This window comes from Mustela nivalis (genome assembly GCF_964662115.1).
Source record: "Mustela nivalis genome assembly, chromosome: 3".
In the NCBI taxonomy this organism is placed as follows: domain Eukaryota; kingdom Metazoa; phylum Chordata; class Mammalia; order Carnivora; family Mustelidae; genus Mustela; species Mustela nivalis.
The window spans coordinates 140,206,927-140,233,819 of record NC_139022.1 but is presented as its reverse complement, the minus strand read 5'-3'; the positions used below and the strand labels follow the sequence as shown (position 1 = coordinate 140,233,819).

Genomic DNA, 26,893 nt, shown 5'->3' with positions numbered 1-26,893 from the left:
TCCTGCAAAGCCCATCCTTCCCTCACAGGCCCTCCCGCTGACGGCTTTATCTACCTAAAACTGTTTAGCCCAGAGACCCCAGCACCGAGGGAGGGGAAAGCAGCGCTCGAGCACCCCCTGGACGGCCCCTGGGCACAAGGGACCCCTCCGTCCCGCCATCACACCCCAGGACCCCGGGAGAAGCCCGGCGGGGCGGGGCCTGGCCACGCGCCGGCGCGTCCAGCAGGTGGCGGCAGCGAGCGGCCGCGCCCCCCGCGCTGCCACCCCGCGAGCCCGCATCATGGATGTCGAGCTCTCCTATTTCGCTTTGCTCGCCTTGGAATTCGAGACTCCAGACGAGGACCAGGATTCATGAGCCGGTCGCAGGGGCCCAGGCAGGGGCCTCTGGCTCCCGACGCCGGCCGAGAGGTGGGTCCCGGGGGCGGTGGCTGCTCCCGAGGCCGGGCGGGGACGCGCTGCCCCCGCCCTGCCTCCCCGTGGTCCACACCCCCTTTGGGCTCCGGAGCCGCGGGGCTGGAGTAGTCGGGGGTGCGCTTGGGCCGGCGCTGCCAGCCCCGCTTCTGCCGGGCACCGGGGTCCGAGGGGCCGCGGGACCCGGCGCGCGTGTCCTCCCGCCGCCGCCGCCTTCTCCCTGCTCTCACCTGCGCCTGTTAGTCCACTTGCCTTCAAGGCCGGTGGCTGCAGCCCAGACTGCCGAGGGGACGGCAGAGGGAGAGAGAGCACCTGAGGATACAGAGCTGGCACTGGACTGCCTTTTCGCCCCCCAGGTGATGAGTGAGGTCGGAAGATCGCAAGATTTAAAAAGCAACCGGGTCCTCCGTATCGAATGAAAGACCCAGTGCAAAGGCATCACCATGAACACGAGCAGTAAGTGGGTCCTCCTCTCCTTTGCCATGGGAACAGGGTGGGGGCGGGAGGTGCAGGAGCCTGCGCTGGGGCTGCCTGGAAGGAGGAAGGAAGCCTGGCATCGGGGTGGACACATGGCCTCCAGACTCCTTCTTGGTCCTTTCTGTGCTCCTCAGAAGAGGGATGGGGGGGGGGGGTCCGGCTTTTCATGACAATTTTGCTCATGTTTTATTGGCAGCAACACTTGCCTCTGCAGGGAAGGCTGCTTGTCTCCTTCTAGCAATGCCTGGGAAGGCCTAGGAAGCACTAACGAACGTGGCCATTGTCTGACTGTAGGGGCTCTGAGGAGACCTCCCTGCACACAGCTGGAAAGCCGTGGACAGCCTGGCTTGTCCTGAAGCAGGGAGGAGGAGGCAGGCCAGCCCGGGGCTGGTGGTGGGTGGGTGTGGGCAGGCAGTGGGCTGGAAGCGAGCAGTTTGATAAACAAATCATCAGGAAGCCACCTTTGGGTCTAGAGATTGTGAAATATCCTGATCTCATGCCTGCAGCCCCATGGGCCTGGGGCTGATTTCTCCACACACCTACAGGCTGTGTAGCCATCCTGAGAAGAGAGGAGAGGGACAAGCCCTTTGGCCAAGATCGCTAACAGGCCAGAGGCAGCAACTGTTGTGCAGAGACAGGACCAGACATTTTGCTGCTAGGCTGGGCCTTAGCTGCTGAGAAATGCAGGCAAAAATACAAGGAGGCCCCATTCGTTTCTCTTCAGTGTAGTCCCTTGGACCATGGGCACCCACTGTGACCACCACCCTGGAGAGGAGGTCTGGGTTCAAGTCTTCCCCCACCCCGCCCCCCACTCCCGGCCTCCTCGTCAGCTCAGCTGGTCTGGGTCCTTTCAGTAGCAGGTGAGATGGTTGAAGCAGAGAACCCTAGGAACATTCTGTTCCCTGGGTCTGTGACTTTCCCATCACTCTCCTCTCTGGATCCCAGATTGCTGATCTGTAAAATGAGAACGGCTGGATCTAAATCTGTAAGTTTCTTCTTAAAAAGCTGGAGCTGAAAAGCAAGGCCAGAAAAATCAGCCCCTTCTGAGGCTGTGTCCAGACCAAAGCCACTGTTTCTCCAGCCTCCCTCCATTTCAAGGCTGTTGGCATGGAGGAGAGGAAAACAAAGCAAAAGCCAGGGAGATGGAAATGAAATATATTTATTTACTATGTATTTGTATGACTCATCTCTCTGCTGTCTTCCTTTGTGTATTGCATAGCTCTGCTGAGCAAGGACGGCTGAACTCCCCCTGCCTCTTCCAGCCAGAGAATTTTGCCTCTTGGTTTTGACAGTCAGGAACGGTGCTTTGGCTTCATACCAGGCTCCAGAAAAAAGCCAAATTCCGTAGACCTGGTCACCCAAGTGGGCGACATGTTTGCCTCTGACTGTTTTCAGAGAAGTAAAGATGTGAGCTGTCTGTCACTGTCTCTCACTGTCGCCAGGGGAAAGACATATTTATGGGAGTCCTTTCTCATCAAATGATAGGAGAGAAAGACGGCTCATCTATTTTTCAAGAAACTTAGAATTAAGTTCCCAAGCCGCTGGCCCTCTGCCCTTTTCTCTTGTCCCATTAGCAACACTGAATATTCCTGAAAAAAGGAAACAGCTTTTACTTTTTTTTTTTTTTTTTAAGAAATAACAACCAATAGAGTTGAATGCTGAGGACTAACAAAAATGTGATACCAGCTTCATATACTTTTTCTAAATAGGGAAAGTGTGTTTATTTTCTAGGAGTAGTGGAAAATAAACAGAGTAGAATGACTTGGGCAGCCACTGAGGGCCCTGTAAGAAGTGCCTCTCTATAAAAAAAAAAAAATTAAAATTAAAAAAAAAAAAAAAAGTGCTTCTCTAAGGGCTACCCCAGGGAACACTTTGGCCACTCCAGCTCAGGGCTCGGGGGAGGGGTTCCATCATCCCTGCGGCCGCTCCCAGCCCTGAGAGTCTGCTAGTAGAGAAGAGAAATCAGACTTCACATGAGTGAAGCCAAGGTCATAAGGTTACAGGCACTAGGCATTGGCAGAAGCCCTTGAGGTGACCCGATGTCAACAAAAATGCTCTCCCCTTTGGAATGTAAAATCCTTACTTAACCCTTGTGCCTGAAACTGAACCTAAGAGATAGTCTTACCCAGTTTTTCTCTCCCTTCCATGTTTTGGGTCCTCACCCTCTACCGGTCCCTGTGCCCAGCATCGCACCTGTATGATCTCCCCAACTGCTACCCTGACCCTGGGAGATGGCATGACTGCTCCAGTTTCATGGGGGATACCTTGTAGCTAATAACATTCACTAACGTCTTCAAGCCATGCGGTTAGCTTGGGGCTTATGAGAGGTGTTTGGACACGTTGCATTTTGACAGCGTGCGTCAGCATTCCTGATCGCTGGTTCGGATGGCCCCACTGAAGTGAGGTTAAAGTGGGATGAGAACGAAGGGCTGATCACTTCATCTGGGCAAGAGGAGTTCGAGGCCAAGGGCTTGGGGCAGCGGGTGAGAGCTGACAGAGCTCAGGCTCTGGGCTCAGCTGGTCCCAGGTTCTGGTCCTAGTGTTTCGCGTCTTAGCTGTGTGGTCTTCACCATGGTTGTCTCGCCTGCAAAGTGGAGATGATAGGACATACCTCATGTGGGATGGAGGGAAATAGTAACACGGCATTAACACGGCCAGAGTGTGGGGCCTGAGCCGTTCGCGGGCCTCGTATCAGCGATGGCGGTCAGGCCGTTCTTGTCACTACCGTGGTCATTGTGGTGGTTGTCGTGGGCTCCGTGTCGTCAGCCAGCAGGTCCCTCAGCCTCTCTGATGTCACACCGCGGTCATGAATCGAGGCTACCAGAAGGTTTTTGAGGATTAAGTGGGATCAGGAGAAAATGCTTTGTACACGTATGTGAACTGTTTTTATTCATAAATGAGACACGCGTGGCTCAGATGGTAACACCGGGGGACCTTAGGGCTCTGTTAGCGATCTCTCAATGCACGTCTAGTGTCTTCCGAATCTCTTCCTCCAAAATCTAGCTGAGCTCCTGTACACTGCAGAGCAGGAATTTGAAAGAAGGGGTAATTCCGGGGAGGATGGAGTCAGGTGGTGGTACCGACGTGGCGGACTGCCCTTACCAGCCCTGCAGCCAGCGGGGCGTCCCCCTGAGGTACGCTGTGGCTTTCAGAGGCCCAGAGCTGAACAGCAGCCCATGCTCCAGGTTGGGGGGCCTCATGAGCACCATACACAGTTAGGCCAAGAACCATCCTCCTTTAGCTCATTGGCAGTTCCTGTCCTCTGATCCTTTCCTTGGTCTCTGTCATGGAAAGGTTACAGTTTTGGAGCGGACTGTTTTGCTAAAAAGAGCATCGAAGATTCCTAGCGCCCATGTCATGAGATAAGCAGACACCATCCTGGGGCTGTAAGAACCAGCACTCGGGGGTATGGATTCCTGACTTCAAATGCAGGATCTGTGGTGGACTCTGTGATCTCAGACCAGACAGCTTACGTCGTTGAACCTGAACTTTATCATGTATAGGAGGCGAACAGTAATGCCAAAGAGCAGGGTTGTCAAGAGGTTGAGAGAAGTAACGTGAGAGGCTCGCTGGCCTCGGGTCCTGGGGGATGGAGTCGAATCTGAAGTTGAATTGGCCACGGAGCAAAGTTCTGGAATGACAGGATTGGAAGAACCAAACCCTCTGGTGGAAAATGAGCATGTTTTGCTGCTGTGGTAGCTAGCACTAGGTCCTGTTCATAGGAAAGCCATAGCTTCCTGAAGGAAACCTCTGGGAAGATTATTAACCTGGTGTTGTATAGGGCATGGGTTGAAAAGTGCAAGACGGGAAGTTAGGATCCTAGCTGAGAGGCAATCACCCTAGTTCAGAAAAGTTCTGAGGGCCAGGATTTTGGTGGTGGTAAGAATAAAAGTCAGGGGAAAGAGCTTTTAGAAAATAAAATCTGCATGGCCTCAAAGCTGTTGGATTATAGAGGAGATTATAATATAATTAAAGAGGAGGGAAGGTGTCTATTAGTTAGGGTCCTGGAAGGGAACACATGGGCAGTTTGAAGGTTAAATAGAAGTTAAAGTTAAATAGAGTTAAATAGAAAGAGTCTATGCGAGTGTGTGAGAAGGCTGTAGAGAAACAAACAAGAAGCTGGGAACTGCCTGACCGCCCTCTCCTCTCTTCCTCCATCTCCTACTATGCTCCCCATTGGCCCAATCCAACCAGGGACCAGAGGGCAGGGAGTGCAGTTGATGGGCCCATAATATTCAGCCTCTCACAGTGCAGAGTACAGAAGGCAGTAGAGTGGGTGTGGAGACGCATGGGAGCTCAGAATTGAAGACACCCAACGTAAGGAGCGAGATGACCATCCTCTGCCAGGCCAGGAACTCCCAGAGTTCTTTACAAGAAGGATCCACTACAAACACTAACTTGGTAGGCTGCCCTCTAAAGCAATTTTACATTTGCAAAATTCAGATAAAATAGAGATGATTATATGCTTTATAAGGGTGGAGTTTTGCTTTTTTTTTTTTTTTAAACCATGCTTCTCAAATGAATGAAGCAGTTGTCGACAAATGAATCTTGGAGGCTAGGAGCAGGGTTGAGGAATAACGTAAGGAACAATTTTAAAACCATCCGAAATGAGGGTGCCGGGGTGGCTGGGTCAGTTAAGCATCTGCCTTTGGCTTAGGTCATAATCCCAAGGTTCTAGGATGGAGACCCACAGAGGGCTCCCTGCTCCACAGGGAGTCTGCTTCTCCTTTTTGCCTCTCCTCCCACGCATTGTCTCAATCTCTCTCTCTCAAATAAATGAATAAAAATCTGTAAAAAAAAAAAATCCAAAATGAGTATAACACAGCTCTGAAAATCACAATGTGATTTCAAGAGTATTTGTAGTGCACAAAGGAAGTGATACCAATTCTGACCTCCAGCTTTCCTATCTGGCAAAGGCTTTATCTTGCTGAGATAACATCTGGCGTGGTGAATGGTCAGCCCCTGGCGGACCCCCAACAGTGGCCGGATACCATTGTACTAGAACAGAAAACAACCCAAAGTGTGGAAGCACCTCTGACTTTTTGAATATTTCGCCAGTGAAATCTTTCTCCTTTAGTCCTCACGGGTACAGACTGGAACTTACCCTTTACTGGCTGTGTGTCCTTGAGCAAGTCGCTTACCTTCTCTGTACATCACTTCCTCCTCTGATCACAGGGCAGCTCATGATAGTTCCTGTCTCACAGAGCCATTGGAAAGAATACGTGAGCTAATAGCTCTGAATTGCTTTACAAGCCGCCGGGCCATGCAAATGTTTATAAAACAAATAAAAACAGCGTGTATCAGTTTGCTAGAGCTGCCATAACAAAGCAGCACAGATTGGGGGGCTTAAACGACAGAAGTGTATTGTCTCCCAGTTCTGGAGGCTGAAAGTCCAAAATCAGGGTGTTGGCAGGGTGGGGTCCTTCTGAGGGCCTTGGAAACAATCTTTTCTAGCCTCTGTCCTTGGTTGTGAATGGCCGTCTTCTACCTGTGTCCTTCCTTCTGTCTGTCTCTGTGTCCAAATTTCCCCTTTTGATAAGGACACCAGTAACGTTGGATTGGGGCCCATTCTAATGACCTCACTGTAACTTGCTTACCTTTATAAAGACCAGTATCTCCAGACAAGTCACATTCTGGGGAACTGGGGGGTAAGGAGTCCAACATAGGAACACAATCCATAATGCAGTGTTTGTTACTTAAATGACTCATTAAGAAGATTTTTCTTTGGGTGGGTTTCCCCTGAATATCATCCACTCCCCAGGGCTCATGGAGGAGGCTGACTTCTGACCAGCGGGAATGGAGCCTCTCCTTGAGAACCGGAGCCATAACGCTCACACGTAGGCGGTCCCCAAAAGGGAAGACCAGGGCAACTTAGTATTCCACACTCCGTCTGTCTGCAGCAAACGCAACTCCCACTCCACCCCCTCTCCAGGTCATTATGCACAACTGTAGCATCTCGGTGGTGTAACAGAATTTATAGTCATGGTATTGGTTTTCAATTGACCTCGTTCCTGGGAATGTCCAACATGGGGAATAAGAATTGGATTGCTCATTTATTCACTCAACAAATATTTACTGACCACCAACTCTGCACCAGGTGGGATGCTGGGGACATGGCAGTAAATCTAAAAGACAGTGGGGCTCTTGCCTTTGTGGGTCACACAGGCCCTGAAAGATGGGCCACCTGGTGACTAGCATAATAGGACAGGTTTTATTTGCCCTATATGAGGTTTTCAGTCAATTTGAATTTTTAGCCAACAGTGAGAAATGGGGAAATTGAGATATAAAAATGAGAATTTCTAGCTTCTCTTAAAAAGCTGGACAGTGGGGGTAACCTGGGTGGCCCAGTCTTTAAGCATGTGCCTTCAGCTCAGGTCATGATCTCAGGGTCCTGGGGTGGAGCCCTGCCTTGGGAACTCCCTGCTCAGCGGGGAGTCTGCTTCCCCCTCTCCCTCTGCCGGGACCCCTGCTCATCTCTCTCTCTCTCTTTCTCTCTCTCTCTCTCTCTCATAAATAAATAAATAAATGATCTTAAAAAGTGGGGGTGGGGCAGGGAAGATTTTGCATCCCAGCTCCCGTTTTCCTGCATGACGACAGCACTAGGACTGCCCGCTTTCCGTGGGGCATGTGCTGGTCTCCAGGCTGCCCACTTGCAACACTGTCCTCGTAAACTGCACAAGGACAGCTTTGTATTTTTATGTTCCCTTGCTGCTGGAGGCATTTTAATTTTTAACCCCCAGTCTAGTAGATGATCAATATAACGTCAAACATGGGGAAGAGTGTTTACCCCGAGATGCAGAAACTGCAACGTTATCTGCTCGTTTTTACTGGAGAAAGTTCTATCTAGACTTAGCCACTGATTAACAGCGCCATGCTACAAAAGTCCTCTTGAAGTGAGCAGAATCCTGCTGCATAAATAAGGATTTCCCCAGCTGACCCGTTCCCAGAAGGGTGATATCATATCCTGTCTGATACAGTTGGGCAAACATGCCTGCCCCCGTCTCCTAGAGGTCAGTTTTGTTTCCAGGGGAACCTAGTTGTAGGGGGTGGGGCATAGACCAAAGGAAGGCAATTCTGGATAACTGATCCCAGCCCAGGGTTACTTTTTCTAGACCAAAGGAAGCTACTGTGCCAGGCTGAACTGTTCCAGGGATTGTTCTGACCTATGGGGCACACCTGGCCCATTTGAGGACAACTGGTCAGCGGCATTAGCTCTGGGTTGGAAAGGTCGGTGTATCCCAGCTAAGGAGTGATTCATGAAAGGTAATCACTGAACTTGACCCCAGACAGCATTGATCCCATTTGGCTCTTCAAGATTTCTCCTCTATCAGTATGAGGTTCTCCTCCTTGGGAAAGATAGGTACGAGTGAGTGGATAATGTCAACTTAATTTCCACAGCTGGGAGAAGATTTTTCTTCATTCCTCTGGAAGAAATAGAGAGGCAGATAATTCACAAAAAGCAAAGCACATTGCCTAGCCCACTGTAAGTGCTCAGAAGGTATTTGATTAATCCATTTGGACGAAAAACCTGCTCTCTTTGTCTTTATGATAAAGGTCTCTCTACTGAGCTCTAGGTTCATCTTTCTGACCATCTGTTAAGTTGCCCACTTGGATATCCCAGGGTATTTCAAATCCAACCCATTCTCCCTAAAAGAAAAAAAGAGAAAAATGACTTCAACTCTAATGGTCCCAGTTGATGGCTAGAAGAGTCACTGAAGGTAGTCATTAGAAAGTAGTCCTCGTCTCCTTCACGCTTTTGTGTTCAGTCTGTGTCCACCTCTGGTCACCCCCATGTCCCAACTGGACCTCTACCACTCCTCTGTTCCCATTACTTCCCTTTGTTCATGACACCAGGCATGGCGGCCACTGGAGTAGAAGGTTGGGGGAGGGGACACGTTGGTCTCAAGTTCAGTAGGAAGCAATGGAGCGATGCGGGTTGCTGGACAATGTAATTCTAGGTTGCGTGGACAGGCAAGGTCATAACATCGCTTCTCAGAACCCTGCTGAAGCTGCATCTAAAGTGTGGCATTCAGGCACCCTGGAGCGTGCCCAGGAAAGGGCAGCCAGAATAGTAGAGAAAGGGCATTAAAGGAGTAGTAGGGAGATGATGCAAGAGTCAGCCCCACACATTGGTTTTGTGTCCCCTAAAGAGTATGACCCCTTGACAATTTCACACAGCGCTGCTGGGATGTGCCCTGCCGCCCGGAAGTATCTAGCTTCTTTTCTATGTTTATCACCAGCCAGACAAGGGGTCTAGACAGACTGTACTTGGCAGTTCCCATTGCTCCTGGTGCTGTGGTTATGGCTGTGTGCTCCCGCAACCATCCCCACCCCCTCTCTTGGCAGAATTCCACTCTCTCCTGCCTGTATCACTTCCAGACCTTCTTCCTCGCATCTGCTTAATTTTGTGCAAAGCGCAGGTCTTTCTCCATGGGCTGTTATCTCTTGCCCTCACCAGCACCAGCAGGGCCAATGAAACAAGTGCTTTGCGATAGTCTGTCTAATGACACAGTTGATCTATTTTAAGCACCTGAAGCACACTCCACCAAGTGAGAATCTTCCCGCAGCAAGCTGCTCTCAGCCTGTAGGGGAAGAGGCAGCCCGAGGTCTTCTCCTGCTCTTTGAAATCTGGGGAAACAGCCCAGGGATCCGGACTCTGCCCATGCAAGGATGATCTAAGGCAACCGTAAAATTAGATATTTTTACGGTCAGCATGAGTTATTCTGGAAGGAGAATCGTCTGTGATGCCAGGATTATATGGGGCAAGCACCTCAATTGAAGAAAAATCCCTCCTTCAAAGGGACAGAGACAGAGCCTGGACCCATCATACATGGGGAGAAGGGACCTAGGGAGGCAGCATTTCAGGAACAAAAAGAAGCCCAATGCCCATCAGAGATTTCTTAGCCCCTGACCACTTTTTTAATCTCCTTCTTAATCAAGATATGTTCTTTTCCAGATACAGCCTGAGTGCAAATCTTTTATATATACAATTTAGTTAATCCTTGCAACAGTCCTCCCTGAGCCTTCCCTGTATTCTGTACCTAAGACAGGTCCCTGTGTTATGTTGGCTCTCGCCATCCTCCATGGAACTTACCACAGTCAGTAATTGCTTCATCTGTGAGCACGTTTCCTTTGTTTCTGTCTCTTACTGTCTTTTGACTGTAAACCACATGATGACCATATGACAAGCTTGTCTGTTTCATTCACTGCCCAGTCCTCCAAACTCATCACAGTGCTTGACCCAGAGGGACGAAGGCTTAAAACGGCTCACGTTTGTTGAGCATTTACTATGTACCAGACACAGTGTTAAGTTCTTTGCAGACACAAGCTCACTTAATCTTCATGAAGGTTGTGGGAGATAGGTAGTAATAGTACCCTCATTTTCTAAAGGAGGAAACTAAGGCTCCAGGACTAGGTCATTGGCCACAAAGTTAGTCAACACTTCTTATCATCTGGGAAAGGCAAATGAAAGCCACCATGATCTATCACCTCTCCCTTCTCAGAATGGCTAGGATCAAAAAGATAGGAGATAGCAAGTGTTGGCGAGGATGTGAAGGAAAAGGAACACTCATGCACTGTTGGTGGGAATGTGGATAGGGGCAGCCACTGCGGAAAACAGTGTGGCGGTCCCTCAACAGTTAAAAATAGAAATATCATCTGATCCAGTAATTCCAAAGAAAACAAAAACACCAATTTGAAAAGATCCATGAGTCCCTATGTGTATTGAAGCATGCTTTATAATAGCCAAGATGTGGAAGCAAACTAAGTGTCCACTGATAGATAAATGGATAATGAAGATATGGCATACACACACACACACACACACACACATCTCTATATATGATGGCGTATTGCTCAGTCATAAAAAAGAATGTGATCTTGTCATTTGCAACAACATGGATCAACGTAAAGAGTATTATGTTAAATGAAACAAGTCAGACAGAGAAAGATAAATGCCATGTGGTTTCACTTATCTGTGGAATCTAAAAAACAAAAACAAACAACATTGAAAAAACAAAGACAAACAAACATTGAAAAAGCAGAAACAACCCCACAGATACCTCTGCTGGTTCCCAGAAAGGAGGGGGTTTGGGGGATGAGCGAAGTGGGTGAAGGGGAGTGGGAGGCGCAGGCTTCCCGTTATGCGATGGGTAGGTGACGGGGATGAAAGGCACAGCATGGGGAACATGGTCAATGACACGGTAACAGCGGTGTGTGGGGACAGATGGGAGCTACCCTCGTGCTGCATGCGTACAGTGTAAGGCATAGAGTTGTTGAGTCGCTATTGTACGCCTGAGACTGATGTAACAGTGTATGTCAGCTACACTGTAATTTAAAAAAAAAAAAGTAATGGGACCTTGAATGTATATGTGAATGGGTGGATTTAACGAGGAATATTTAATACTCCATTTTGCATGAAAGGGCACTGAGGTTCAAAGGCGAAGTCATCTGGCCACCCTCATACGAGCAGGAAGCTTCAGGCAGAAGTTCAAAACCATGTCCATGAGACTCTGAGCTCCTTTCACTCCTTCCTGCTCCCTTCTTTTCACCTTTTTTCCTCATTTTACACTGATGAACATCACAGTCCGTCTCCTGTTCGATGTCCCAGCACTGCTGTCCCCTTCACTGGGACCATGACACAAATCCGTGCTTTGGATTTGGCAGTGGACCAGGTGCCGTAGGACCAGAGTCACACCGGACAGAGAACGTGACCCCAGATTGCCTCCTTCTGGTGTGGCTGAGGAGTGGACATGAGATGTGGCTAAAATGCTGGAGAAGCCCATGAGTGTTGAGAGGGAAGGAGTGAAAGGGAAGCCAGGCCAAATTCCTCTGGAAGACCTGGGACCTTCTTTGTAGAGAGGACCTTGAGATGTGAATAAACTTTCGTTAGGCAGATCATAAGAGAAAGCTGGGGCATCCCAGATGGGCTTACTCAGTCCTTCTCCAGCAAGATTCCACAGTCCGCGTTGCACAACGCCTGCGTCCTGAGCCCTTGGCTAGAGTGAGGGTGAAATAAACAAATGCAGAGTATTCCGGGAAATATCAGGATGTCCAGTTGGTCTGTACTCTATAGAGCGTGACTAGGTGGCCAGTGAGGAAATATGGCTGGGCCGTTGGTGAGGATCAGATCTTGGAGAGTTTTAAAAGCCGTTCTGGAAGGTGTTTGTTACAGTCTATGGCCACTGAGAAGCTGTGAGAGGTTTTGAGCCAAGCAGTGATCCGACCAGAGCCGTGCATTATTTAGGACGATCTCCCTGGCAACACATACCTGATGGATGGGAGAGTCCAAGGACAGTGGGAGACAGATTAAGGGCAGTGGTGCGGTGGGAGTGGCAGGGAGGGGAGGTGCGGGGAGCAGGGAGGGTGGCACCGGTTCTATAGCCTGCGCTACGTTACTGTTCTTATACCCACAGGCGGACATGTTATCTGATTCTGATTTCTGGGACTGTGAACTGATACTTTGAAAACAAGGTTACTAACCAAATCGAGCTGCCTAGATAGTGTGTTCGATAAACCCTTGAGCTGTGGAGTCAGACAGCCTGGGTTCAAATTCCAGCCTGGCCACTCACTAGCTGTGCAGGTTTCAGTGCCTTGCTTTATCTCCAAAGTAGCATTTTTTTTCTCTCAAGATGTGAATATTGGGCAGTGGGTTAAAGCCTCTGCCTTTGGCTCAGGTCATGATCCTAGGGTCCGGGGATAGAGCTCCACATCGGACTCTCTGCTCAGCAAGGAGCCTGCTTCCTCCTCTCTCTGACTGCCTCTCTGCCTACTTGTGATCTCTGTCTGTCAAATAAATAAATAACATCTTTTTAAAAGGGGGGGGCGCCTGGGTGGCTCAGTGGGTTAAAGATGGGAATATTGGGGAAGCACTGAGTGAGGGAATGGATGTGTGATGCTGAATGCAGGGCCTGGCTCATGAGAACACCCAGCAGTGGTTAATAACAGTATAGTAATGAAATACAAATACATTGACTGTGTTAGAGAAACTCCCTTTAAATAAGAAATTAATCAACACATAATTAATTGTGTTGTTACAACACAGTCACCTCTTGGTCATTCCATTGGGAAAGGGGAACGGAAGTATATATTGATATCCCATCATTCTGTTTAGCTGACATTTAAGGAGTACGTTCTTGTACGTCAGACTACATTCTAAACTGTCCGTGGATTGTCTCTTTTCATCTTAGGCATGAGTCAGAAATAAAATTAATGTTGTAGAGGATAATCCTGACTGAGTAAGGAGCATGTCCTACTAGACCAGGGGTTGACACTTCTTCTGTAAAGGGCTGGGTGGTAAAAGATTTGGAGCTTTGTAGGTCCCACAGTCTCTGCAGCCTGAAAGGAGTCCCAGACAGTGTGTCAACAAATGGACAAGGCTTCAGCCCAGTCAAAACTGGTTTACAAAAATAAAGATGGAGAAGGATCTGACCCATGAGCCAGAGTTTGCTGCCCCCAATGCTACATGACCTCTACTGTCTCTTCCAGCTTTGACATTGCTCTCCAAAACGATGACACAGAAATGCCTAATCCTCAGTTAGTTCATCCTTTTAATTCCAAGAGGAATTTACTCCAAGTATGACAGACAAGATGCACTGGAAAGATAGACACAGAAAGGCCTGTACGCAGCTGTCTTCAGTCTTCATACTCCCTGCATAGACAGCACACCCATCATTCACACTCTTCTCTATGGGCCACTAAACATCAGGCTGCCCAGGCTGCTCTGGGATCCGCTCAGTAATGGCTCTTGGGCTGCAGAGAATGACACTGGGGCAAGACAACCGGGTGATGTTCCATGTCCTTGCTTCATGTCTAAAGCAGAGTCCCCTCCTGCTTTGCTCCCCATTCACATTTCCTACTCAAAGCCCAAGTTCCCTTGTAATGAAATACAGCAGCTGATGGTCTGCTCAATTATCATCCCTTCTCTGATTCTTTCCCACCAATACCACGTAGTACTAAGAGACTGTCGCGTGTGGGGTTCTGCATCTCCCCCAAATGATCGCCCATGACCTAGACTGGTTGGCCAGAGTTCTCATCTACTTTAGCCACAAGGATTGGTATCATGAGTTCCTGATATGAGACCCAAGAGAAGCCAACCAGAGTATTCCCTGAAATTGAATAAGGCGATGTTGGGAAGGAGAAGTGGTCATTTCATTGAGGTTGTGCAGCTGAGGAGATTCTGGGAGGGTCTAGGGATTCCAGTGGCCCTTCTTGTCCAATATGTGGAATTAAGAAGCTGTCTGAAAAATAAAGAAAGTCATAGCTCTGACCCTGTAGCAAAGGCCCTGAATCTAGTCAAGACCTAAAGCCAGAGACTACCTACCATTCCCCCTCACAGACCCCGTCCTCACAAGAACCAACACATTTATTTTTTGCTCAAAGTAATTTTAGCTGGGTTTCCGTAAATTACAACCAAAAGGATCCTAACTAAGGCACCTCTTTTTTAACTATTCTTCCCATTGGCAGTTACCCCCTACAATTATTCCCATCTGTCAAAATCCTAGTCATCTTTAGGCTACAAGACTTTTCCATTCCCCCTTCCTCTCATGTACTCTTGAAGTGATGTTACTCCCTCATCTGAAGCCCCCGGCCCTTGATTTAAAACGTCCTTAAGGTCATTTGCTCTAGGTCCACGTGGTTTATTTATGCGCATTTCCTAGCTCTCTTCTTAGATTATAAGTTCCTTGAGGACAGGAGCCATTTGTCAGTAGGGTATATAGTATATTTGCTCCCTAACTACATGCCACAGACCAGTGGGGAGCCAGAGAAATCATGCCAGGGCTTGTAAACCCACGTGTGCTCTCAGCCTCGAATGCATAGCAGTCCGCCAAGTGCATGTGTTTGAGAAAATTCAATATGGCAAAAAGCAACCGTAACTATTACTTAACTATAAGACTGATACAGAGAGGCTAGCAAATATTTCTGATATTAAGAACAAGTCCTCTGGGCTCCTGGGTGGCTCGGTCGGTTAAGCGTCTGGATGCATACGCGGATGGTCACGTATGTGAAAAACTTTTGAGTTTTACACTCAACATCTGTGCACTTCATGCGAGGCATGCCATGACAAAAAGTAAAACTAAAATAAAAGTAAAGGAGGGGCACCTGGGTGGCTCCGTTGGTTGAGCGTCTGCCTTCGATTCAGGTCATGATCCCAAGGTCCTGGGATCCAGCTCAGCATCACATCCGGGTCCCTGCTCAGCAGGACACCATCTTCTCCCTCTGCCCCTCCCCCATCATGCTTGCTCACTCCCTCTCTCTCTCTCAAATAAATAAAATCTTTTTAAAAATTAAAAAAATAAATAAAAGTAAAGGAATCCTCATATTTGACAAACTTGTCCATCACTCGTCAATACACAAACATTCATCTGTAATAGGTCAGGGACCTAAATAAATTGAATGCCAAAACTTTACAGCTTCCAGAAGAAAATAGAGGGGAATATTTTATGACCTTGAGGTAGGCAATAACTTCTTAGAGCAGTGAAAGCAGCCAAAATGGGCAAGCAATTCTAACAGACTCTTCACAAAAGAGCATATACACATGGTCAGTCAGCACACAAAACATGTTCGACATCATTACTCATCAGGGAACTGCAAATTAAAACCACCAATTGACACCCACTAAAATGGCTAAAATTCCTCATACCTTATTGGTGGGAATAGAAACTAGAACTGGGGAAAACTGTGACTTTCATAAAAACCCAACCTACGCCTACCTACCATTCAGCACCTCCACCCCCTGGGTATTTATGGGTGAGAGAGGAAGACATGTATCTGCAGAGAGGTTTGTGCAGGAATGTTCCTGGCAGCTTGATTCGTACCATCCCAGAGCTGAAAACAACCCAAATGCTCATCTACAGGCAAATAGATAAGCAAATTGTGTTACATTTTACACAGTGGAGTACTACACACCAAAAAAAGTGAAAAAAAAAAAAAAAAAAACCAACAAGTGGTACAGGCCTCAGCACGAATGAATCTCAGAAGCCTTAGTCAAAAGCCGAGAAAAGGTAGCCAGGCATAAAAGAGCACATACTGTAGGATTCCATTATATGAACTTCAAGAACCTGCAAAACTAATCTGTGTGGGTAGAAATTATAATAGGGTTTGCCTCTGGTTGAGGGAAGAGTGACTGATTACAGATTATCAGAGGTGGTAGAAACCACCCTATCTTGATTGAGATGCTGTTTACACAGGTTTCTACGTTTGTCAAAACTCACTGTTTTTAAGATCCACATATTTCATTATTTATAATTCATACCCAATTTTCTATATATGCATATATATTTTATTCAGATATAAATAAATATGAGTATGTAATAGGTATATATGAGTATATAATAGGTATATAAATATATAGGTTATAAATAAATAGATATAAATACAAATAGGTATATAAATATATAGGTGTATAATACTTATTATATATGTAAATATATAATTACATAAATACAACTTATACATATAAGTATATAGATAGCAAGAGGAGACCTTCTAAAAGATTCCTAAGCTTAGGAACAGAAAAACTGATGCCAAATCTCGGGTCTCCCACTAACTCTGTGATATCTGCTAGTGTCCTCATCAATTCAGTGGACCCATCCTATCAGGCTCGCTTACTTCAAAGAGCTGTTTCAACTATAATAACTTCTGGGAAATGTTTGGAAATCTTTTAATTGTGTATTTTAAGAGCCTTCTCTCATGTAGCCCTTTCCCTGGCCCTGATGTTCTAGCTACACTTGCCCCCTTGAACTTGCCTTGTGTTTTCCAGCCTCAGGACCTTTGCACATGCTGCTTCTCTACCCACATGGTTCTTCTCCCTGGTCTTCCATGGCTGTCTTCCTTGCAGCATCATCAGAAATGTATTATGTATCCCCACGCTGTACTCATTTCATTCATTCTACTTGTCCTACTTTGTAGTTATTTGTTTATTTACTTACCATCTATCTTTCCCATACAAACTTTCCCATATCTTTCACATACAAACTTGGGGAGTTTGTGAACTCCCGATGAATAGGAAACATACTGGTTTTATTCACTGATGTATCCCGAGTCCTTAGCACGTAGAAATTACCCATCCACAGAAGATGACACAAACTTGTTGCCAAATAAATGACTATACCAACAAACATGAGCTTTAGTGTGCGGACTTTAAAATCTGTTTGTGCTGACTTGGGACTTGGAGCCAGCTCTTCCCTGGGGCTTGGTGGGTGCCAGAAGAGTGACACCAGAATAATGCTAGTGTCACTGTAGTGTGCTCATGTGGGAAAAGCTTTCTGTGTCAAAGAACTCGAGGAAACCTTAGGACATCTTGTCCTTAGGAAGGCTGAGACAGCCTCTCTTCTTAGTTATGCTTTATAGTCCATCTGTTGTGCTACAACTCAGGGTTCTGCACGCACCTTGTGTTCAGAAGAATCTGAACACAAATAAGCTAATCATCCAACATGCAGGGATTGTCCTCCAACTCTAAGAGGACAACGTGGAGTGTGTCCTCTGCATCCCACACTCAGCACAGGGACCAGGAGAAAATGGAATGAATGCCTGTGTCCATCTCCTTTTTTGGCACTTTTCAGACCTCTGGTTTTTCTCCTGGGTCTTTTAGGCCTAATCCCCTCGCTCTCTCTCCCACTAATAATCGAACCACTATCTTCTTTCAGTTTTCCAGATCAGAATGCCATTGCTGTTACTGAGACCATCTCTCTTCCTGGATTTAGCCCCAAGCTGAGCGGGACACCCCCCAAGCCCAGGGCACCTGAGCATCACGCATAGCTAATCTGTCTGTAGAAACTCTCTGCGACCTTCTGTTTTACAACTGGAATGCATTGGCTGGCCCAGATTATTTTGGCTTCTGTGATATCAGTGCTATGGGGAAATGCTTGTTAGCCAGTTACAAAGTCCACGTGAGTGTATGAACATAGAGAAAGCTCTGCTAAAAATGTAGGCATTTTGAAATCGAGAAGAAGTCCTCCCTCTGCCCCCCACCTACTTTCTCTGTAGCCAAAATTCTACTTTCTCTCTGCCTAAGTCCCTTGAAATCTGTATTCTTTTCAACAGATAATGTCAATAAGCCCTTTATGTGAGTGGGATTTGGGGCTTCTCTGTTTCTCATCTGAGAATCTGTCCTGTGCCAATGAGTTTGGGCCTCTGGCCCACATGTTAATTATTGTACCAGGGTTCCTGGAGTCGACTGGGGACAGAATGGCTTTTTGGCTAGAAGAGAGGTAGTCTGGTAGGATTTTTTTTTTCCCTTAAAGCATTAATCTAGCTTAGAGAGGCTGAGAGAGTGAAAATGCTTGTATGTTTCATTGATGTTTGCTCCTTCTTGTCTGAGCAACACATTTAACTGGGGTTTGAGAACCAAATGTGAATGAATCTCTAGGATTTCTTGAACTTATATTGATGATCATCATTTTTGCTGACATTAATGCCAGGAAATTTTTTAAAAAGTATTATAAGACGCAAAAGGCGGGAAGGGAATCTAGCAGTGTGTGTGTGTGTGCGTGCGCGTGCTCCTGGGCACAAACACAGAAAAGAAACCTCACTGGACTAGGGTCAGAAGGCATGTGTAGAAGTCTGGGCACATCTCTCCAGTTCCCTAAGCCTCAAGTTTTTCATCCATAAAACAGGCTACATGACCCTCGCCTCTCCTAACTCCCATGTTGGGTGACTATCAAATGAAGCAGCGAATGAGAAAGCCTTTGAGTTAGCCTCTGTTTTGCTAGCTTCTTCCTTAGCTAGTCTTTGGCTTTTTTTTTTATTATTATTGTTGTTACTTTTGGTTGCTGGCCATGTTTCTTTTCATCATTAAAATTTAATACAATTCTGCACAGCAGTTGAGCACAAGGCAAATCGAGCTTTATTTGGGTTATAGGTAAATGGGGCAGGGTAAAAAGAGTCAGTCCATTGTGGGTCTAGTGTCCTTATGTACAACTGTCCTCATTGGAAATATTTCATCCCATTGTTAGACCACGCATCCAACCGTGCATTTCGGTCTCTCATTCAGAAAGCACAGTCTCTGTAATTAAGTGATGATAAAAAGAGGACACAGGACAGTGAGCACAGGATAGAAGCTTTGCTCTTCTCTTTGTGTCTGGAAGGACAGTGGGCAAGCCAGACCAAAAAGAAAGAGCGCTTTCATCATGCCCATGAAAGCAGGTGACTTGTTTTGGCCAACAGGCCCAGAATTTCACCCTTCAGCTCCTTTTACAATTCCCAGGTGAGTGGTGACGCCCGGGTCTAGTTTGGGAAGGACATCCTGTGTCCATCTCTGTAGGCCTCACCTTTTACTGCACCCTCGCTTCAAGTTCTGACACTTTTCAGCTGCTCTTTGGACAATTTCTGCTGGTGACTAGGCTGACGAGGGCAGTGGGGCAAGAGTAGTGAAGACTTCTTCCTGCTGGAAGCCATCTGCCTCCAGACGCATTTTTCCAGGACCTGCCACCCGTTTGAATGTGGAAATGCCCCCTGGCATGTCCGTCTCCAACTGGAAAGTCTGGTGTGGAGAGAGAGCAGGATGCATTTGAGGAAAAGGAAAGCCAGCCAGGGTGGAGGGGGCGAGGGGTCTGGGGTAAGATGGAAAGCTGGCAGGGACCAGGCCACACAGGGCCTTGCAGATCATGGCAAGGAGCCTGGCTTTATCCCAACAGCCAAGTGAAACCACTGAATGGCTTTAAATGCCATGGGTGGTGATGGGAGTCAAGGTTAAACATCGCCAGATTTGCATTTTGAAAACATCACTGTGGTTCCTGAGTAGAGAGTGAGTCAGGGAAAGGTCCAGTCTAGACCTACTAGCATCCTCCAGGCAAGAGATGTTAGGGCTCAGATGGTGCAAGGCATCTTCTTCTCCCAGGGCATTACATGGTCTTGATTCTCTGACAGCTTTTATACCCTTTAGACTATCTAAAATACTGCTTGCTTTGGAGCCTGAATTACTTTTCTAGGGCTACCATAACAAAACACTACACGTGAGTGGCTTAAACAGAAGAAATTATTTTATGATAGTTCTGGAGGCTGGAAGTCTGAGATCGAGGGGTCATCAAGGTTAGTTTCTTCCGAGACCTCTCTCCTTGGCTTATCGATGACAGTCTTCTCCCTGTGTCTTCACTCAGACTTCTCTTAGGCATGCTTACGTCCTGATCTCCTCTTCTTATAAGGACACCAAGTCATATTAGATGAGAGTCACATTGATAATGTCATTTTTAACTTCATCATTTCTTTAAAGTCCCTGACTTCAGATACAGCCACATTCTGATACCCAATGTACTTTTATTTTGGGATTCCTTATAAAGGCTACTGAGAAAAACTTTAGTGTTTCTAGTATTTGTCATTGTGTGCCCCCCTCCCAGGGCCTCCCACACACACCCAGTAACCACATTGTGTATAAGAAGAGTTGTATAACCACTTGATGGATTCCATTTGGGTTTTGGTCTTCCACCAGAATATTGAACTTGACCATGTTGTGATTTCTGTTACAGCGTGGTTTAGCCACAGAAATTTCCTGTACTGGCTACAGGTTACTCCTTGGGAGCCAGTCTGTTGCATTTGCTTCTTTTGTGGGTTCCAGAAATACCTGTTGTAGGAAACAGCTGTCAAGTTCGTCCTGACCAGAAACGTAACTCCTCATCTCATTCCATGGGTCTGTCTAAACGTTTGTCCAGGGGACCCACAAGAATCCTCCAGACTGTAGCATTTCTCCTCAAGTAATTTCAAAGCTGCTGGGGGAAATAAAGCAAGCACAAAAGTGACGTGGTTATAGGGTAGAACATGGTCTGGGTCCGTGGTTCTCCCCACATCAGTAGCAGGAGCATCACGGGGAGATCTTGTTAGAAATGCAAATTCTCAGCCCCCAGCCCAGACCTATTCAATAGAAAATCCTGGGGGTGGGGCCCAGCAATCTGTTTTGACAAGACATTTAGGGATTCTGATGCAGGCTCAAGTTTGAGAACCACTGCTTAGTCATAAAAAGTACATGCCATGAGTTTTTAAAGAAGAGAGCTCATATTTAGAGGAGAGTGAGGGGAGAATCTGGAAATAGTTCTAAAAGTATGTTGCATACGAGATAGGCCTTGAGGAGTGGGTTGGATTTTTATATTTATATGTAGATGATCGTATTTACTACAATTGCCATCTGCATGTTTATGTATTTCTTTTACAAAAGTAATTAACAGCCTGGACTCTAACTGGAAAGATCTGCTAGCTGTCCCTTCCTTGCATTTTAACTGGCTCGCTTTGAATTGAAGCTTCCACCAACATATGCTCAGTTATAGAACTGGCAGTTACGATTGGAGGCATTTTGTTGGAGGATAATTTCCATTCCAAACATAGCTTGAATTGGAGGTGGAGATTCTACCTCTCTATCCTTGAGGTAAAATCAGGCCAAATGAGCCTTGAATCTCATAGTGGGTAGGGATCTTTTAAATCATCTAGTCTAAGACCCAGCCAGAGCGCCTCTGAGCTGGCCTAGAACAATGGGCGGCATCAGGACACTGAGCACAGACACACACACTTCTGCTAGCCCGCTGAACGATTCTATATAGCAGGGCTGGGCAAATGAGGGCTCAAAAGTGAGCTCTGGCCCACTGCGTATCTTTGTAAATAAAGTATTATTGGAACACGGCCATGCCCATTCATTTACCTGTTGTCTCTGGCTTGCTTTTGCACTACAGTGGTGCAAAATTTTAATCCCCTTCTTAGGACTGTATCTGCAAGAACCCTTAGATTGCAAGTTCCAATTAGCTCAAGTTCAGCAGGAATCTGTTGGCTCCTGACCTTTGAGTGGCTGCTCACGAGATCCGAATGGACTGTGCTCTCTCTGTGAGCTGCTCCGGTCTGGTTGACTACACCCCCTATTGCCCCCCTGGTCAGCTTGACTCTCCTGCCTGTGCTGCCCATTTCCATTTCATTCCACCCAATCCATTCTCCTCTAAGTTCAGATCCTTTTCTTCTGGTGCAGCAGATCCTGCTACCGTAGTATGAGCACTAAATGTGGCACCAGAAGTCCTGAGTTCTGGTCCAAACTATGCTACTAAAAACAAAAACATGAGATAAGATGTCAAGATGCTGAAATGACTACCAGTGGGTAGGGTCAGGGGGATCGGGGAATGGCCCCTCCTTGAGATCGAGAAAAGATGTGTGGTAGGAAGGTCACGGAGGTCGTCTAGGTGAGAGAAGTTTATGGCTAGGATGGGGCTGGTAGAGATGGAGAGAAAAGGCTAAAGTGGGGAGCTCAGTAAGGGCTCTATTTCTATGCCTTGATAATGGATGGACCATGTGAGTTTCAACAAACCCACGAATTTCAGGGTTCATCATGTGGAAGAATAGAGTCAGGTTTCAACAAATGACACCATCTGAAGCTGGCTCTGAGACCCCAAAGTGCATTCCTCAGAACACACTGGGAGAGAGAGGAAACCCCTTTGCTCATGTCTCTGCCCACACAACCACCACAGTTCATCTCTGCCTGGTGGGGGGTGGCTCTAATCACAGACCAGAAACAGCTCTTCCTAAAAGAAATGACAACTTGAGAAAAGAAAGGGGCTGAGTAAATTAAATGAATGTTTAATCTACTTGTATTAGGACATTATTTCATTGCCAGATGACTTAAACATTTGTGAAGATTGGCAAACACATCGGAGAAAATATACTTTGTAATGCTCAGAAGGATATTGGCATCAAGTCATCTGTGACAACACTTTTGATATGCACTACTATCAGATATCAAGATTTCTAAAATTCTCATCTTGATGCCAGAGAGTACATGTGTCTTCTAGTCATTAACCCAAGGGTTCTCAGCCTTTCATGAAGGAAAGACTCTTCAGAGGAGCTTGTTTTAAAATGTAAAGTCTGATTCAGCAGGTATGGGGGAAAGCCCAGGAATCTGCATTTTGACAATCCATAACAACCCCTCCCCCGGTGACTCTGAAGCAGGTGGTCAGCTGATCACTTTGAGAAACACTCAGACAGTAAAAAGCACCACCATGATGAAATTTGTTCCCATTTCACTTCCACCACTGACTTCCACTCTACAACCACCTTGTCTCACCCCACCTCTGCTCGGTTAACTTTTTCACCTCCAGAGTGGCTCCAGAAATTTTTTCCTGACTGCTTGGATGCTCCGTAGTATAGCCCTCTTGGCTCCACAGTGTCCACAGCAATAAGTGACAGTGCCCTATCTAAAAGTAGCTTAAAGAGTGTAGCCATGTCTATTTCGTAGACTAGAAAAGCCAACGAGGAGCTGAACCAAGGCAGGTTGATTTGGAGGCTCAGCATCATCCTCAAGCACCTGGATTCTTTACAATTCCAGAATCCCTCAGAATCCATCATGGGCAGCAGGGCTGTGGTTCCAGCATCCAAAGTGAACAAAAACCTCCAAAGGCAGAGAAGAGCAAAGACAACCCTTCCCTTCTACCTGTCCTCCCTTTGTGTCTCCTTGGCAAGGAGTATATCACATGCCTTTGCCTAAGCCAGTCAGTTGGGAAAAGAATCTGTTTCCCCAATCAAGATTCCCTCCCCAGGTGAAGACTGGAAGACATGGCTGCTCAGGGAAGGTAAACAGAAGCAGGTTTCCTCCAGGAGAGAAAAGTTCTGTTAGCAGACAAAGAGAGGTATGGCTATGGAGCCAGCAACAGACTCCTCTTCCTCTCTTGGAGCACTTTGCCTGCCATTTTCCAGGCTGGAGTGTGTCACATGAGGAGAGGGACCTGTCCATCTCATCTGTCCTTGTGTCTTCAGCTAGATGCTGTGAGTCGTGTTAGATCCATGAGGTCCAGCATGAAATGGTCCTGGAATGTGTTTAACTTAAATTGATAACAGATTATGATTTAAAAGGAAAACTGTGATTAATTAAGACATAAAGTAGTCAACTAAAAGTGACAAAACTACAACTCAAACTAACTCATATTTTTTTTAGAAAGGGACTGTGCTATATTTGTTCATATAATTTGGAAGTTCAAAAATGCCAGTGACTTCAGGCCCATATGGAGCCACAGACACAAGTGATGAGTTCAGCACCTGTTCATTCTCTTTTTCCATCTCTAGTAGGCTCTCCCAACATGGGGGGGGGGGGGTGGCCAAGATGGGCAAGATGGCAGCAGGAGCCCCAGACCACCTCCTCCCACCGTATCCACCCAGATGGCTCCTCCAAGAGCTCCTGTAGAAAAACCCCAGAGATGACATGGTCACGTGCCTGCCAAGCATGTGGAAGAGAATAGGGGTCCTCTGATTGGCCAGTCCCAGGCTGCTTTCCGAACCCGCGTTGGAAGAGGGTCAGCCCACCGGAACTCCACCGAGCGCGTGCCCCACAGGAAAAAGAAGTTGTGTTGCCAGAAGAAGCTGAGCAGATGCTGAGCAGGCAAAACAACAGATGTCCACTACACTTACGGATGGAAAAATCTGTTTGCAGGGCACTCTCCACGGGCCAAATGATAATTGAGAACTACTTGCTGATACACACTGAAAGCAAACATTTCCCCCTCATCCCCCAGATGAAACAGGTTCAGTTTTCAACCTGGGAACAATGGTTTATTTCCTGAAGGCAAAAAGCAGCTGTTGCCTGTTGATTTTGGGGTGGGGGGAGATCTTTATTTCTATAAAATCTTTTCTCTCCAGAGGAAGTGTAGTCTTCATCTTCCCTCCTAATTATCTGTTAGTCTTTTTATTCTCCTTCTTGGTTTTGTCTCACTTCTTGACTTCATCCCAGGTACCATGTGTTGACAGCCTACGGGCAAATACAAAATGGTGTCTCCTCCAGTTGTGTTCTTTGTTCTCCTCCCCTTTTCCATTAGAGATAATTCGCTCGTGCCTGGGTGGCTCAGTCGGTTGAGGCAGGGACTCTTGATTTCCACTCAGGTCATAATCTCAGGGTCCCGGGATGGAGCGCCACCTTGGGCACTGCACTCAGTGGGGAGTCTGCTTGTGAATTCTCTCTCCCTCTCCCTCTGCCCCTCCCCCCACTAGTGTTTTTTTCTCTCTCTCTCTCTCATAAATGAATCTCTAAAAAAAAAAAAAAAAGAATTCTTAAAAATGTTACTCCGTTTTTGGACCTCTCTGATTCTCTTACCAAACTCTCCCTGAGACTGTAGCACTTAGGGACTATGTGTTACCACTATTCATTCATTTGGCAAGTATGAATGGAGCACTTACTAGTCCCAGGACTGGGTGGAACATTAAAAAGGTAATTAAAAAAAAACCTTCCCTCCTCCATCCTGGAATTTCCTTTGGAGTGGGAGGTGTATTTAGTTTAGTCTTACATTGCCACAATAGTTAGCTTCATTTTGTTATCATTACTGCTGCTACCATTATCATGATCATGTCATTACAACAGGCTCAGGCTTAGCACTTGCAACGTTGCAGGTGATGGGGCAAAAAGCACTTCCTTGAAGAAAGGCATTATATCGGGGCACCTGGGTGGTTCAGTCGGTTAAGCATCTGCCTTTAGCTCAGGTGATGATCCCAGCATCCTGGGATGGAGCCCTGCATCAGGCTTTGTGCTCAGAGGGGAGTCTGCTTCTCCCTTTCCCTCTCCCCCGCTTATGCTCTGCCTCTCTCAAATAAATAAATAAAACGTGAAAAAGTAAAGAAAAGCACTATGTGTACACCACTTCTGTCCCATGCAGAATTTCTAAAAGGCAAATATATTATTCCCATTTTACAGATCGGGAAGCTAAGGCCAGTGACATGGCATTCAGCTCAATCTCATACAGCCTATGAGAGAAAATATGGATTTGAGCCCAGATTTGACAGGTTCCATAACTGGTTCTCTCTCCAGTTCCCAGAACCCACTCCATAAATTTCATGGATGGCAGTGAAAATTTGCTTTTGTTTTTCTGTGAGGCTTAAGGTTCTGATCCACAACCTTGGGTGTAGACTGAAGGATGTGGCCTTTGAGTTGTGGGTCTTGTCATGAGGGGCCACTCTTCATCCTAATTCCTCTTGTGACATTGGCAGACATCTAGGAGGCTACAACCATTTGGCCCCAACCCTTTCATCCACAATTTCAAATGCATCTCTCTGAAGGGCCGTGGGCCTTGGTCTCCTCAGTGGCAAAACTGTGAGGCTTTTTGTAGATGAGGATGTCTAATAGAGTTTTCTGCACTAATGAAAATGTTTTATTTCTGCGCTATCCAGTATAATTGCCACTTGCCACATGCTGGCCGTCGAGGTCTTGAAATGTGGCTAGTGAGATTGAGACATGGGATTTTTAATTTTACTTAATTTTAATTTGAATAGCCACATATAAAGAATGACTACTGTATGGGGCAGGGCAAACCTAGAAGGATCTTTATCATTCTTTCCCCTTTTGATCTTATACGTATTATTGGGTTGCAGACAACATTTTTTAATGAAATGGCATGAGCTATTAAAGAGAATAGAAATAGAAAAAATATCAGGACACATCATGCCTACTAAAAAGAAGTTTTGTCTGGGAAACTTTTGTTTCACTATTAGTGTCCTGGGTCATTCTGCAAAATTAATTTCGCCTAGTGATTCATGGTCAAAAAAACCTTGAAAACCTTTGCCTGTCCCTGAGTAATGTCACAGAGACGTTGAGAGTGACAGGGTTCTGTGGTGCTCCTTTATCCAGCCTGGGGCTCTGCAAGACCTCATTTTAGGAATATTCTATTCTTCCAGATCCTACAGGCATATGGTGAGCAAGTGACTTCTCAGATGGTAATTGGACATGACTTTGTGGTCATCTATCTGTCTGGATGCAGAAATCCCAAACTGGTGGCCCACGGGTAGAATATGCTCCCACAGACAAGCCTTTTGGGGACCTTAACGTGCCTTTGCAGGACAGAAATGCCCTGGGGCCCAGCAGCTTCTTCTTCCTTTAGGTGAGCCAGCCTCCTTAGTTTTGTCCCCTTGGATTGATTATACTAACATTACCTGCCTGGCCCCTGAAGGCATTTTGTGTTGCAACCTTGTTTAGTATGCATAGATTATTGGATCTGAAAGCAAAGTGAGAGATCCAAGAATGCAAGCCTTTTCCTTTGTAGGTAGGAAAACAGTGACTCAGGAATGG

The 26,893-nt window shown here is 46.6% G+C and overlaps 1 protein-coding gene across 1 annotated transcript in view; it reads left to right on the top strand.

Moving 5' to 3' along the window:
- The first annotated feature begins 436 nt into the window (after nucleotides 1-436).
- ABLIM3 (actin binding LIM protein family member 3) overlaps nucleotides 437-26,893 on the top strand; it is a 109,032-nt gene continuing 82,575 nt past the window's right edge. The window contains 2 exon segments of the mRNA XM_082724332.1: nucleotides 437-838; nucleotides 840-867. Of these exon segments, the coding sequence (XP_082580458.1) occupies nucleotides 827-838; nucleotides 840-867 (40 nt within the window). The 5' untranslated portion in view covers nucleotides 437-826.